General features: G+C 48.1%; 1 protein-coding gene across 4 annotated transcripts in view; it reads right to left on the bottom strand.

The window, feature by feature from the left end:
* Nucleotides 1-13,424, bottom strand: part of CARD14 (caspase recruitment domain family member 14) — a 642,914-nt gene that overhangs the window by 145,973 nt on the left and 483,517 nt on the right. For all 4 annotated transcript variants that reach the window (XR_011305179.1, XM_069655192.1, XM_069655194.1 and 1 more), the window contains exon 12: nt 9,465-9,519. Coding sequence is in view for 3 of the 4 variants with exons in the window: in XM_069655192.1 (XP_069511293.1) it covers nt 9,465-9,519 (55 nt within the window). In the remaining variant the exon portion in view is untranslated. The remainder of the gene's footprint in view (nt 1-9,464; nt 9,520-13,424) is intronic.

Here is a 13,424-nt window from a genome sequence, read left to right on the forward strand (position 1 = left end):
ATATGTGGCCTGAGGAACCCGAAACACACGCCCTGATCCAAGAGATGCACGGAGTCAGCGACGGTTGGAAACCAACATCAAGACTATATACCCAAATAAACGACCGATCGAACCCAAGAAGTACACGCTTGAAAGAGAAATGGGAATCTGACCTGGGGACCGAAATCACGGAGGGAGAATGGTCTAGAGCCCTAGCATACCCGAAGGAGATATCCAGGAACGCCAGGTTCAGGCTAATACAGCTCAATGTCTTATATAGGACCTACATGACCCCACATAGAATATCCGCCTTCAATGACAAAGTCAGCCCGATGTGCCCATGGTGCCCCTCCGAGCACGCTGACATGATCCACATGTTTTGGACCTGCCCTAAATCCCAGAGACTATGGTTCGCTGCTGAACAGACGTGCAGGAAAGCTGGCCTGGAGACATATGAATGGACACCGAAAGAATGCCTCTTAGGCACCTACCCGAGGCTAAGCAAGATCAAGCACTTGATGAAACTAATGGACATAGCATGTGTACTGATAAAAAGAACGATCGCAATGGCCTGGAAATCCCCAGCAGGCCCCAGGTACGAGCCTTGGATTAGGGAGATGGAAAGATGGACGATAGCAGAAACTGGAGCATGGGAGGAGGGAAGCAATCGAGGAGGCGAAGACTCGAGCTCCACACTTGAGGCCTGGAAGATCCTTCTGAGAGACATGATCTTCTCGTCGACCTATAAACCTCCCTGAATCAACCACCCACAAATGCTGCAATGGCCAAGTTTGTACACTGTCGCATCCAGCCTGCACGAGCCACCCCCCCTCCGCGTACCTCAAAGACCATTCGGAGCCCAACGGAACAGAGACAGGGGTTCACCTCCACAAGCAAAGTCTGCAATAACTCGGAGACCAAGAGACAGTCACTGTTATCACTTTTACTTCTTTGTTTCTTTTCCCTTTTTTTCCTCTTGTTTGTTCCGTTCACAGTTCAATATTACTCATAACTAATATGGCATAAGTGATATGCAACTCAAGATTGATACAAACCAGGAGTGTAATGGTCCGTAATATAACTGTAAATGTTAAATGCCAATAAAAATATTTCAAAATAAATAGTTCGCTAACCCTTCTGATAGAAGTGATAGCCTCTAAAAAGGCTGTCTTATAAGTCAGGTCTTTCAGACTTGCTTTATGCATAGGCTCAAAGGGAGCTCCCATGAGCCTGGCCAAAACCACATTCAGATCCCATCCAGGGGCTGGGTGAGAGATGGGAGGATAAATCCTCTTAACCCCTTCCATAAAGGTTTTAATCACTGGTATTTTCCACCAAAATACCTTTTGTTGTGAAGTAGTGTAGGCTGACAGAGCAGCCAGATGAACCTTTAGGGAATTGAAGACTAACCCAGAGTCCAACAGGTGGGTTAGATACAACACAATGTGTGAGGGTGAGCAATCGATGGGATTGACTCCCTTGGAATTGCACCAGATGACAAAACCTTTCCATTTGCTGGCATAGCAATAACGTGTATTAGGTTTCCTCGCTTCCCTGATTATGTCCATGCATCTCTGAGGGAGTTGCAGGTGTCGGAACTCTCTGATCTCAGGAGCCAGGCTGCCAAGTTCAGAGTCTGTGGGCATGGGTGTAGGGTTTCCCCCCTGTCCTGAGACAACATGTTGTACGGGCAGGGCAGCTTGACCACTGGGGAGAGGGACATTTCCATCCGGTGAGCGAACCAGGGTTGGCGGGCCCACATGGGGGCCACCAGTATCATGGTGACTGGTTCCTGGTGCATCTTGTGCACTATCTTGTTGAGAAGGGGAGTCGGGGGGAAAAGGGTAGACAAATTTCCCCGACCAAGTTATCCAGAGACCGTTCCCCTTGGATCGGTTCTGGGGGTACCTGGCGGCGTAATCCCTACATTGGGCGTTCTCCTGAGTAGCGAACAGGTCGATCTCTGGGAACCCCCATTCTGCGAAGACATTGGACACAATGTCTTCGTGCAGTCGCCATTCATATTCTTTTGGCAGAGGAAAATCTCTGCTGAGTACGTCTGACAGAAGATTGAGTTCCGCTAGAACATGTTGGGACAACAAAAACATCTTGTGTTCGAGAGCCCATATCCAAATGTTTTGGGACAGCTTGGATAGCCCTGGAGAGTGAGTGCCCCCCTGTTTGTTCAGGTAATACATTGCTGTAGTGCTGTCGGTTAGGATCAGCACTGTCTTCCCTTGCAGCTGCATCTGAAAGGCTTTCAATGCTTTGAACACCGATGATAGCTCCAGCAAGTTTATATGATTGGACGCTACTTGAGGGGACCACACTCCGTGTGCTGTCTGCTGAAGCAGGTGAGCCCCCCACCCTATGAGAGATGCATCTGTCGTGAGAGTGTCTTCCACTGCAGGGGTGGTGGTCTTTCCCTTCAAGAGGTTTTTGCTTGACCACCCTACAGAGAGAGAACGAGGGCTGGCGAGACAACTACCATATCTTCCCATTGTCCACTGGCCTGACACCACTGGCTGTTGAAACACTCTTGCATGGGACGCATGCGCAGCTGTGCGTGGGGAACCAAGTATATGCATGACGCCATCATTCCTAGCACATTGCTTTGTGTACCGTCACCTCCCGACTTGCTACATATTGAGGGATCTGTGAAAGCATGTTCTGAACCCTCTCGCTGGAGGGGAAGACAAGACCGTCTTCCGTCCGAATTAGCGCTCCCAGAAATTGTTTTACTTGGCTGGGGACTAAGCTGGATTTCTTTTCGTTGATTGAAGAACCCAGGCTGAAGAGGAGATCTACTGTTTTTTGGGTGTTCGAAAAACAAGCGTCGAACGAGTCTCCCTTAATGAGCAAGTCGTCGAGGTAAGGGTAAACTGGGACTGATAGTCTGCGCAGGTGTGCTGCTGCCACTGCCAGAACTTGGGTAAACACCCTTGGCGTCGAGGCGATGCCGAAGGGCAGTACTTTGAATTGGTAGTGTTTGTCCTGGATCATGAACCTTAAGTATTTTCTGTGCGCTGGCAACATTGAAATATGAAAGTATGCATCTTTCATGTCCAATGTTGCCATGAAGTCCCCCGGTTTCAGCAAAGGGATCACCTCCTGCAGTGTTACCATGCGAAACTTCTGGGGTTTTATATACTTGTTCACTGGGCGCAGATCTAGAACAGGACGCATGGTGAGATCCTTTTTGGGTACAAGGAAGTACACTGAATAAATACCCTTGTTTACCTGAAGAATAGGGACGACTTCTATGGCGTCCTTTCCCAGCAGTGCTTCCACCTCTTGGATCAGGATCTCCAGATGGTCCTTTGAAAGGCGCCGTGAGCGCGCCGGTCTGAACTGTGGAGGTCAGGCGAATTCCACACAATAACCGTGGGCGACCGTCTTTAAGACCCACAGGTCGGAAGTTATCCCCTCCCATGCCTTGAGGAAAGATGTTAATCGCCCCCCGACCGGGGAGTGTAACGCTCACCTGGTATCCAGCCTGAAACACAGGATTGGTAGAGTTTAACTCCCTATTGTCTCTGTGTGCTTGAACCCCTTCTTCCCTGGGGTCCAACCCTTCCCTTTGATCCACAGCTCACCTCGTTTTCTTGGATAGTGTGCTCTCCGCCCTGCCTTCAGCGCAGGGGCGCGTTGATTGATGCAGGCTCATTGCTGCCTAGTTACTTCACTGGCAAGAGTCCGACAGGTAAGTATAATGAGTCTTTTGAACAGTTCTCTAACTTCGTTCCTTTCCTTCCATAGATGATGGCGGCGTCCGGGGATGGCGGCGTGCTGCTGAGATGAGTAGCGCTGAAGGTGAGTGACAGCGCGATGCACCCCTTTCGTATTTGCATTGAACTGAGATCTTTTTCTGTGTCTTTTAGGTGCTGCAACGTTTTCAGCATGGATGCCGGTTATGAAGAACAAATGCAGTGGGTAAGCGCGGTATGCAGCGCCTCTAGATGTTCCCACGCTAACCTGGTCTTTTCCCTCTTGCAGATGGATGAGAAGTTCCGGAGACAGAGTTCCCCCAGAGCGGCATACTAATGCCTTTTTTCTGTTCTTTCCCCTTTACCTTAGAAAGCGGCGTGCCGGGATGGTAATGAGACCGCCGAAGATGCCCGCAGAACAGAAGGAGCGATGAATGATGGGCAGAAGCGCCGCAAGGTGAGGCTGTTCCTAACGGTGTTCTTGTTCTTGCAGAAGCTGAGCGCAGAAGAAAGATGAAGGCCTACTGGAGACCGATCCGAACACAGTGAGTGTCACACTGCAGGTGCAGAAAACGCAAAGCATGTTTCTCAGCCTGGGTGTGGCTTAAATAGTCTCTGGGTATCCCAGGTGCCTCTGGGCTGAGCCACACCCAAAAGACTAGACCGCACATGCAGTTCTGAGAATCAAAATATGTGGGGGCATCCATCTTGTCCCCATCAATGCACTACAAGTCCAATCCCCAATGTTATCCTATGGGAGTGAGTGAGTCTGGTGCCACAAACGCCAAGTCTGACTCCAGGTGGGTCTTTGGAGGGATGGAGAGGCCCTTGAGGGCCATGTAGGTGATTGTGGCCTGGCTCCAGCCTGACATCTTAGAGGGCTGGGGACATGAGGGGCAGGAATCATGACAGGGAGACATGGGAGGGGACCTGGACTTGTGGTTATTTCTAGCCAGAGGCTGTGGCTCCTCTGGGATTGGGGCCTCTGCCTCTATCTTTGCCGCGTTCTGACCTCTTGAGGGGTAGTAAGTGGGGCTTCCAGATGTTTGATTTGTGTTGGAAGTTACCCGTGCCGTAGTTATTTTGACCAGCACGGGTTTGTCCTCGAAAGGACTGCCGAGAATTATTACCCCTCTGGGAGGAGGGTTTCTGTGTAATTTGGTGCAAGGACCTTAAGTCTCATGCTCCTTCTTGGCTCTCTCCAACACTACATCCACTGCTTTCCCTAAGAGGTTAGTCTCCTCAATGGGTTTATTAATGAGGGAGGCCTGAGTCTTAGGTCTAAATCCTGATGTACGCAGTCATGCGTGTCTTTTCAGAAGAGTCCCTTGTGCAAGAGACCTGCCTGCTGTTTCTGCAGTGTCTAGGGTGTTCTTCACCACATTCTGGTTAACCAGTCTTCCCTGTGAAACAATAGCGGAAAGCTTTGTCCTGGCGGGTTCAGCAACCTCCTGGAGGCCTTCCTGCAGCAAGTTCCATTGGGAATCAGCATAGCTTGCTAATAGCGTAGTATTATTAGCAACCTGAATGGTCTATGCAGCTGCTGATGTGACATGTTTGCCCAGGGCATACAACCTTTTAGACTCCTTTTCCGGTGGTGATTCTCCCGTGGCAAGGGGTACCACTACCCTCTTTCGAGTGGTAGTCACTACCAGTGAGTCTGGGATGGCATGCCCTTTGATATACAGAGGGTCGGAAGGTGAAGGTCGAAATCATTTTTCGACTCTCGGGTTCACTGCCCGTGACTGAGCAGGTGAGACCAATGAGGGAGCTACCCGTCTCTTAACAGAGTTAAGGAGGGGGATGGAGTGACTCGCCTGAGGTTTTTCCTTAATGATATCCTCCACGAAATCCTGCTCAGGTACCGCCTCTTGAGTAGCAATTTTGAAGTATTCAGCTGCTTTCTTCAACATGGAGTTGAAAGACATCTGGTCATCCACAGGGGAGGCCTTGCGAGCCGGGGTGGACAGAGGAGAGTCTAGGCACAAAATATCAGAGTCCTGATCTTGCTTTGTCCAAGGATCTTGACGTTCCTGCTGGGTTTCCTCCCAGTTCTCCGTCGTATCCTGCTGATCTTCCTCATAGTTTTCGAGAAAAGAAGCTTCTTCTTCTTCATTATAGATGCCTTAAATTTGGAGGTTAGGGTCTACCCAAGCCCTTTTCGGCGGAGGATGATCAGAAGAACCTATTAATCTGCTCCAGCCGATCCATACAACCCTCAAATTTTTCTGTAGTCCATTTAGAGTACCCAAACGGGCCTACGCGAGGAGAAACAAAGTTCTCCGCACTGTGGCGTCGAGAGGAACCTCTCAGGGTGTCAGAGAAGGGCTCTTGACTATCTACGTAAGTCTCATTGGAATTGGGAACCAAATCCACCGAAATCTTTTCCGCGGCCTGGCCCATAACCTTAGGTGGAACCGGAGTAAGGCCCACCGCTGCTGCGATTCTTCCGATGCTACTCTGGATAATCGTCGTGAGACAACGGCCCGATGATTTGTCAGCAGTAGAGATACCGTCCGCGGCACTAGAAGGCCTAGCGGGCCGTTTTCCGGGTAGAGGCCTAGCCGTAGTTTTCGGGCCTACTGAGGCCTTGGAAATCGCTGCAGCGTTGGGTTCCCGAGCTTCAATGCGTGTAGGTTTTGGAGTAGCGCCCTTGGTCTGTTTCAACTGCCCAGTCGCAATGCGCTGCTGCGGATGCGGGGAAGGCTTTGGATCTAACCGATCCGAGGGAACCTGCGAAGTTTTCGGCGGCCCTGTTGGCGCTTTGCCTTTTTCGATAAAGACATCGAAATTGGCATAGGGGTTGTGTGCTTAGTGCGATGCGCTTGTACGCCCCTGTCGCCGGGTGTAGTCCCTGTAGCAAGACCAGAGTCGAGCCTGGAAGTGTCGGGGACGGGCGTGGCGGACCTAGAAGTGTCCGCCTCAAGGTCTATAACATCTGCATTGGACGTTTGGTCATCCAAAGTACGCCCGTCACTTTCAGCTGGCGTGGCGGTGGGGGCCTCCACGCGTCACATACCGTACGCGGCCCACCACTTTAAATAGCGCTCCTTAAGGGTCTTGGGCCGAAGGAGTTTGCACGCCACACACCGCTTCTCGTTGTGCTCTAGGGGGAGACATGCGTTACACATCCTGTGTTCGTCCTTCCAAGGATATCTGACCCTACACTTAGGGCAGAATCTAAAAGGAGTCCTTTCCATAGCAAAAGGGAAGGATGACCAGACCGACAGGGAAAAGAGGGGAAAGGAGGAAAGACATACTAAACAATATGACCACCCCGACCCCACTCTCCCTACTGTATAGGTCGGCCAGTGGGCTCTACCACGTGGAAAATCCGACCGCCGGATCTTAGGTCGGCCGTAGACGATTCCCGCGTAGTCTTCATCGAAGATGTTCTTATTAGGCAAAGTGACTTAACGGGGAATAAACCGACAATTCGGTAAAGATAAACAATGTCTCTAGTAAGAGCTCCGCTATAGGGTGACCAGTTACCTGGGTGGAAAAAAACAATCTGAGGGACCTCGGCGGGTGAGGGATTTTGGGTACTACACACGTCACGATAGGGATAGTGTTACAGACACGCCTATGCCGATGTCCCCTTTCGGTCCCCGAAAGACAAGAGGCAATACTGTGCGGTTACCAAAGGATGTCAGACCATATGCCCAACATGTGATTCTAAGCAGATTAACAAGCATCAGAAGTAAATATTTTCTAGGTATAAGGGCCTTACATTCTATTAATATAGGCCCCTCTAACACACAGAAGCTCTAAATTGGAGGATGTTAATTTAGGTTTCGTCTTTTATGCCATGGCTATCTAACAGCTTTCTCTCCTGATACCAACTGTTTGAAAAACTGATATGGCACTTTGTTTAATATCCATTAAGGTTAATTTAGAGCATTCCATTTTTGAAGTGGAAAACTTTCTTCTCAATGAGTTGTGTTTATTATTACATGTCACACTGACCGTATGCCTACCTCTATTTTCGACATCTGTTTTACAGACAAAAAAAGGTTGTGCCTAGTCCTTTTCCTAAAACATAATGAACAAAAGACTGCTCTTAAGGAAACCACACTTCCTGGGGTCGCCACCTACCCTTGCAAAATGGGAGCAACGAATGATGTAGGAAGTGGGAATTGGCAGTGGTGTATGCGGTGTACATAGTGCCTGTGATGCCACAGTGCTTACATTTGTTGTACTTGACCGGGTGGGGGGATTGCAGATACAATGAAACCAGGTGATTGTTCAGATAGTCTATCATGGCTGACATACAATATATTACTTGTGATGTTAAACAGACAATTTTAACTGCCATCATAAGAAATTTCTACTTTTACAACCAACAGCATCTCCCACACTAATGTTCCAGGCGGTTTAGCCCATCCAAATACCTTTTTTCCTATACTTGTCAGATAAAGGTTTTCCAGATTGTTTTGGCCTTTCCTGGTCCTCAACATCGGGATGGACTACTGTCCTAGTTTAGATTCTAACTATGGAAAGTTCAGATTTATGAGCACCACAGACCAGGATGAGGGGCTAAGGTGCAACCTATGTTAATCAGCAAAGGCATGCTGACTGGTGGTTGGCTTGGCAGCCATGACCTTAAGGGGCCTAGCTCAACAGGGAGATATTTATTTTCAGTTGAAACTTTTAAAATAATATTTATTAAACATCACTGTTTTGTGGATTAAAAGATAGTAAAACTCACACTTGTGTCTTAGATAGAAACCAAACCACCTGACATGTTAGTGAAGAACATTACACGTTCCTCGTGGGTGCCCTCTTAGGACCCTTCAAGTAACACTTAATTTATTTTTAGCTCATTAACAGTAGAGAAACCACTCATTTCAGCCCTTAGTCTAATGTTAATGCTTCATGCCTTCAATGAAATGCTTTAATTCAGTGACACTTGGAATCCAGGGTTAAAGGCGCCTACAATGTTCTCTCTGGCGTGGTGTGAAACCGTTCAGCAGAGAGAGGTAGCTTCATGAAGGTGCCAAAGTGATGGGCTCTCCGTCACTGCCTACCATTTCTTATCAATATCAATGCTTGATAAACTGTAAACAAACACTGGATCTTTTTGCACCCAGAAAATCAGACCTAATGGTGAAGCACGGAGGAGTAAGGACCTGCTCATATTGGCGCTGGTGGGGCTCACTGTAGACAGTCTGAGGGAGTATTATGAAATCTATGGAGACGAGTGGACTGGATGAAATATTATGATTAAGGGAAGGGAGGAATTTTGGTTCAATAAGATGATCATAGCATGGAAGGCACTATGACAGGGGTGGGGATCCTATGAAGAAAAGCAGAAGATATTCACTGGGTAGATAATGTAGGGCAGAAACAATCATCAGCCAAATGATGGATCATGAGGATGAGGACAGCTGAAGGTACTCCCAGAGATGCGATGGAGAGCCACTATGATTGAGGGTGGTGGGACGGGGTCTGGGTCCTACTGAGAACATCTAAATAAACCACTGCTTTTGGAGAAGAGGGGCTTAGCTCTGATTGGGTTGTGGGCATATACCTGAGAAGAGCTGATAGTATGTACAGAAAATAAATTGAAGAAAGACACTAATGTTGTGGGTGCGACTGGAGGAGAGTATGAATCTTATCCACAACAGCACAAGAAGTGTGTAGGATAGCCTCTATGATTAGCCAGACAAGGCTATGCGATCTAGAACAGCTGTAAATGTGCTCACAGGAGAGTGTAGGATTGGCTGCTTTGAACAGGGGAAGCAGTTCTTGTGGTTGAGAAAAGCTGAATGTACTTACAGGTGTGCACAGACGGGGCTGTGGCTCGGGCAAGGAGATTCCTCTGATGAAGACCCTATTCAAAGAAACAAAACATATAAAGAAAGTGAATGTGATAGCAGGTCTCCAGCCCTGTTTAACCCGCAATACTTGCAAACTCAGAATTCCCCCAAGTTTCTAGGGATGGTGTTGCGAGTATACAGGCCTTGTGCTGTCTATATGTTGAGGTTTACATGCTCAATGGCAGAGCCAGCAAGAGCTGCAACCTCTGAGGGTTTTCTGTGTGGAAGAGCAGGTGCTCTCCCCCAGTTCGAGATTGCCTGAGTGCTTAATTCTTCTCAGTTGTGCCTCTCAAATGTCAATGCCTGCCAAGTGACAAAGCAAGGCCTGGCTGATAGGGCCAGGGAGAGATTGGGCATAGCAGCTGCCTTCCGACAGTTTCTTAGGGTGCATGGCTTATCCAATCCTTTAAGGACTTTCTTCTGCATTTTGTATGCTATAACAGTAAATTCACTGGCTCCCCTTTCCCAGAAAAAGGGTTGCATTTCCCTACCTTACTCTATTTCCAGAAAAGTGCATCTTAGACCGCTAAAACCAACAAAGCAGGCAACAAAGCAGAGAGCATTTGTTATGGACTCTTATGGAGCATAGCTAGAATTCTTCTCCTTTCTCTCCAAAGGTCAGAAACCCTTGAGCCCCAATAATGAAGACCTACCTTAGCTCTCTCCCACTGCACACCTATTGATGTGATCTGATGTGATCTGCTTGGGCCTCAGAGTTTTTCAGTGCAAGGCAGCTTTGGACTAAAGTACATATATAAATGATAACACCATTACTTGATTCCTGTGGCCTCAAAGCATTACATGCTTCTATGTCTAGTGTTATTATGCCACCTGAGCTAGGACATTGGGGATATGAAATTGTGGTGTAGGAACAAACCCAACAAAATAGTAATGCCACTGATAGCGGCTTGAGATTGGATATGAACTGTACCACAATAACCTCACACATCCATAAGTTTTTATGATCAAATCAAGGCCACTTTGGACCTAGTAAGGCCTTGGTCTCTGAATCATCTGAGCATCTGCACTCAACGAAAAGGGCCATTACTCCTACTAGCCATGCCCATAGCTTTATTTGAGAACTTTGATCAGGGGCAAACCTCTAAGTCCTGTTGCCCCCACATCTGAATTATGGGGATCACCAGCAAAACTTTGTTGTCAGCCTCGATATTCGGATCTCCAGGCAAAACTTTGTTGTCAGCCTTGATATTCTTTGCCCCAGGACACAAGATCTCAAATGGTTAAGATCTATTTCAAGTTCAGCACCTGGAGCATCTTCTTCACCCCCTCAAAGAATGTTCTGTTTGCTTGAACAAGTTGAGTATAGTCTGAAAGCATTATGATCCTGACATTTACCCCACCTCTACCTGCCATCATAACGCTCATCATGTTGGCTTTAACCTTCATACCAGTAATAAATATGCCATGCTACAATAAGTACACATAACTGGACACGCTATACCAATCTCAATCTACCTACATTATAACACACTTCATGCTTGCTTTACAATTGATGTCCAGCAAAAATGTCATGCCATAGTAAGAAAGTAGATCCAGACTGGCGGCACCAATAAAAGGTAGTCTAGCATTGTAATAACACTCATCATGCCAGCCCTGCCCTTCATACCAGTAACACAAATGCCATGCCACAATATGAAACATTTAACTAGACTGGTTTCACCAAAGAAGGCCCGTCAAGCTACGTTAATACAGTCATCATGCTTGCTTTATCGTTGATGTCCAGTATAAATGCCATGCCGTCAGTAGCCCGCCCTAAAATTAGAAGTCCACTCCCCCTACATACATGCAGTGAAGGCACAAACACTCCAAGCACACATGGTCTCATTCGTCAGTGCTGACTACCTTAGTAGTACAATAGTGAGAGGAAGCAGGCCCACAGTTCCTACACCCAGCCAGCCTCTTATTATTGCACTCTACACATTAGGCGGCACCCAAAGGGCTCCACATTGAAACATAAAATTCCTACCAGGGGTCCACCCCTGTTCAGAGGCAGGCAGCACAGTCCCCATGCAAAATATTTACTGTGCTGCCTGCCACCCAAGTGAGGGGGTGGCATCCCCCTTCTCGCCCATACATACAAGCCACCACTAGACATCAGTAGCACCTTTTAGAATTGTAATTGATAATATGCAACTATGCAAAATAGCCTCAAAATGAGCCCTCAAATTCGTTGCAGTGGGGAACTGTGGGTAGCCATTTTACAACAAATACTGGCTAATATGCAGCAACCGGTGCAATATAGCAACAATAGACTGATGACTGGAAGCCTGAGATTGTTCAGCTGAGGCTACTTCCTGTCTAAAGTAAAAATGGGACACATTGTATCACTGCACTTCAATTTAGACAATATACCTGAAAATAATCTCTCTTTCTATATGGAAGTACATACATATGAAGACATTTTCTTACAAATGACAAGTGAAGAAAAGATTTGAAACTTTTTTGGGGAAGAAAGTTGATCATATGATCCTCTGGTGGCTTCCAAATGAAACTATAAAACAATAAATGAATTCCTCAAATGTGGGAATATTGAATGCATACTTTTCGACAAGAGTTAACAGAGTTTAACATTCTAATCCCCTGCTGAATGTTGAATGTTACAGGGTTCCATTTGTTAATAACCCCACAAAAAAATTACCATATTTGTGGAGCGTTATTGACCCATGGACCCTGTGGGGCACCCTCCCGCAACCCCTGCATTATTTTAAAATGTGCGGGGGACACCCCCGCAAACCCCCACTCACACAAATTATCCCCCCAAAAATATCGCCTATGGCGAGACAAACGGCCATATGTATGGCGTTATTTTTGGTGGGGATATTTTGTAGGGATACCAGTTACAGCTTTATAACCATAAAGAACAGAAACATGTTGGATTCAATGGGGTTGAATAAAAATCCACATGGAAATAAGGATATTGCACTTCCACAGTGAAACTCGTGGAATCTTTTGGAAACTGTTGTTTGGACAACTCGCTGCTGCTGGAAAACCAGCCCGCAGCGTCTTTGCCTGCGCCCGACGCTCGCTCGCTTCCTGGAGGAGGCGGAGCAAGGTCACGTGACTCCTCAAGTGACTCTGGGGTGCATTTAGAGGACCACAAGCTGGCCGAGCGGCGCTTACCACAGTGAAACTCGTGGAATCTTTTGGAAACTGTTGTTTGGACAACTCGCTGCTGCTGGAAAACCAGCCCGCAGCGCCTTCGCCTGCGCCCGACGCTCGCTCGCTTCCCGGAGGAGGTGGAGCAAGGTCACGTGACTCCTCACGTGACTCTGGGGCACATTTAGAGGACCACAAGCCGGCCGAGTGGCGCTTACCACAGTGAAACTCGTGGAATCTTTTGGAAACTGTTGTTTGGACAACTCGCTGCTGCTGGAAAACCAGCCCGCAGCGTCTTCGCCTGCGCCCGACGCTTGCTCGCTTCCTGGAGGAGGCAGAGCAAGGCCATGTGACTCCTCACGTGACTCTGGGGTGCATTTAGAGGACCACAAGCCGGCCGAGTGGCGCTTACCACAGTGAAACTCGTGGAATCTTTTGGAAACTGTTGTTTGGACAACTCGCTGCTGCTGGAAAACCAGCCCGCAGCGTCTTTGCCTGTGCCTGACGCTCGCTCGCTTCCTGGAGGAGGCGGAGCAAGGTCACGTGACTCCTCACGTGACTCTGGGGTGCATTTAGAGGACCACAAGCTGGTCGAGCGGCGCTTACCACAGTGAAACTCGTGGAATCTTTTGGAAACTGTTGTTTGGACAACTCGCTGCTGCTGGAAAACCAGCCCGCATCGCCTTCGCCTGCGCCCGATACTCGCTCGCTTCCTGGAGGAGGCGGAGCAAGGTCACATGACTCCTCACGTGACTCTGGGGCGAATTTAGAGGACCACAAGCCGGCCGAGCGGAGCTCACCA

Source organism: Ambystoma mexicanum, chromosome 3q, assembly GCF_040938575.1.
Source record: "Ambystoma mexicanum isolate Mex_15411 chromosome 3q, UKY_AmexF1_1, whole genome shotgun sequence".
In the NCBI taxonomy this organism is placed as follows: domain Eukaryota; kingdom Metazoa; phylum Chordata; class Amphibia; order Caudata; family Ambystomatidae; genus Ambystoma; species Ambystoma mexicanum.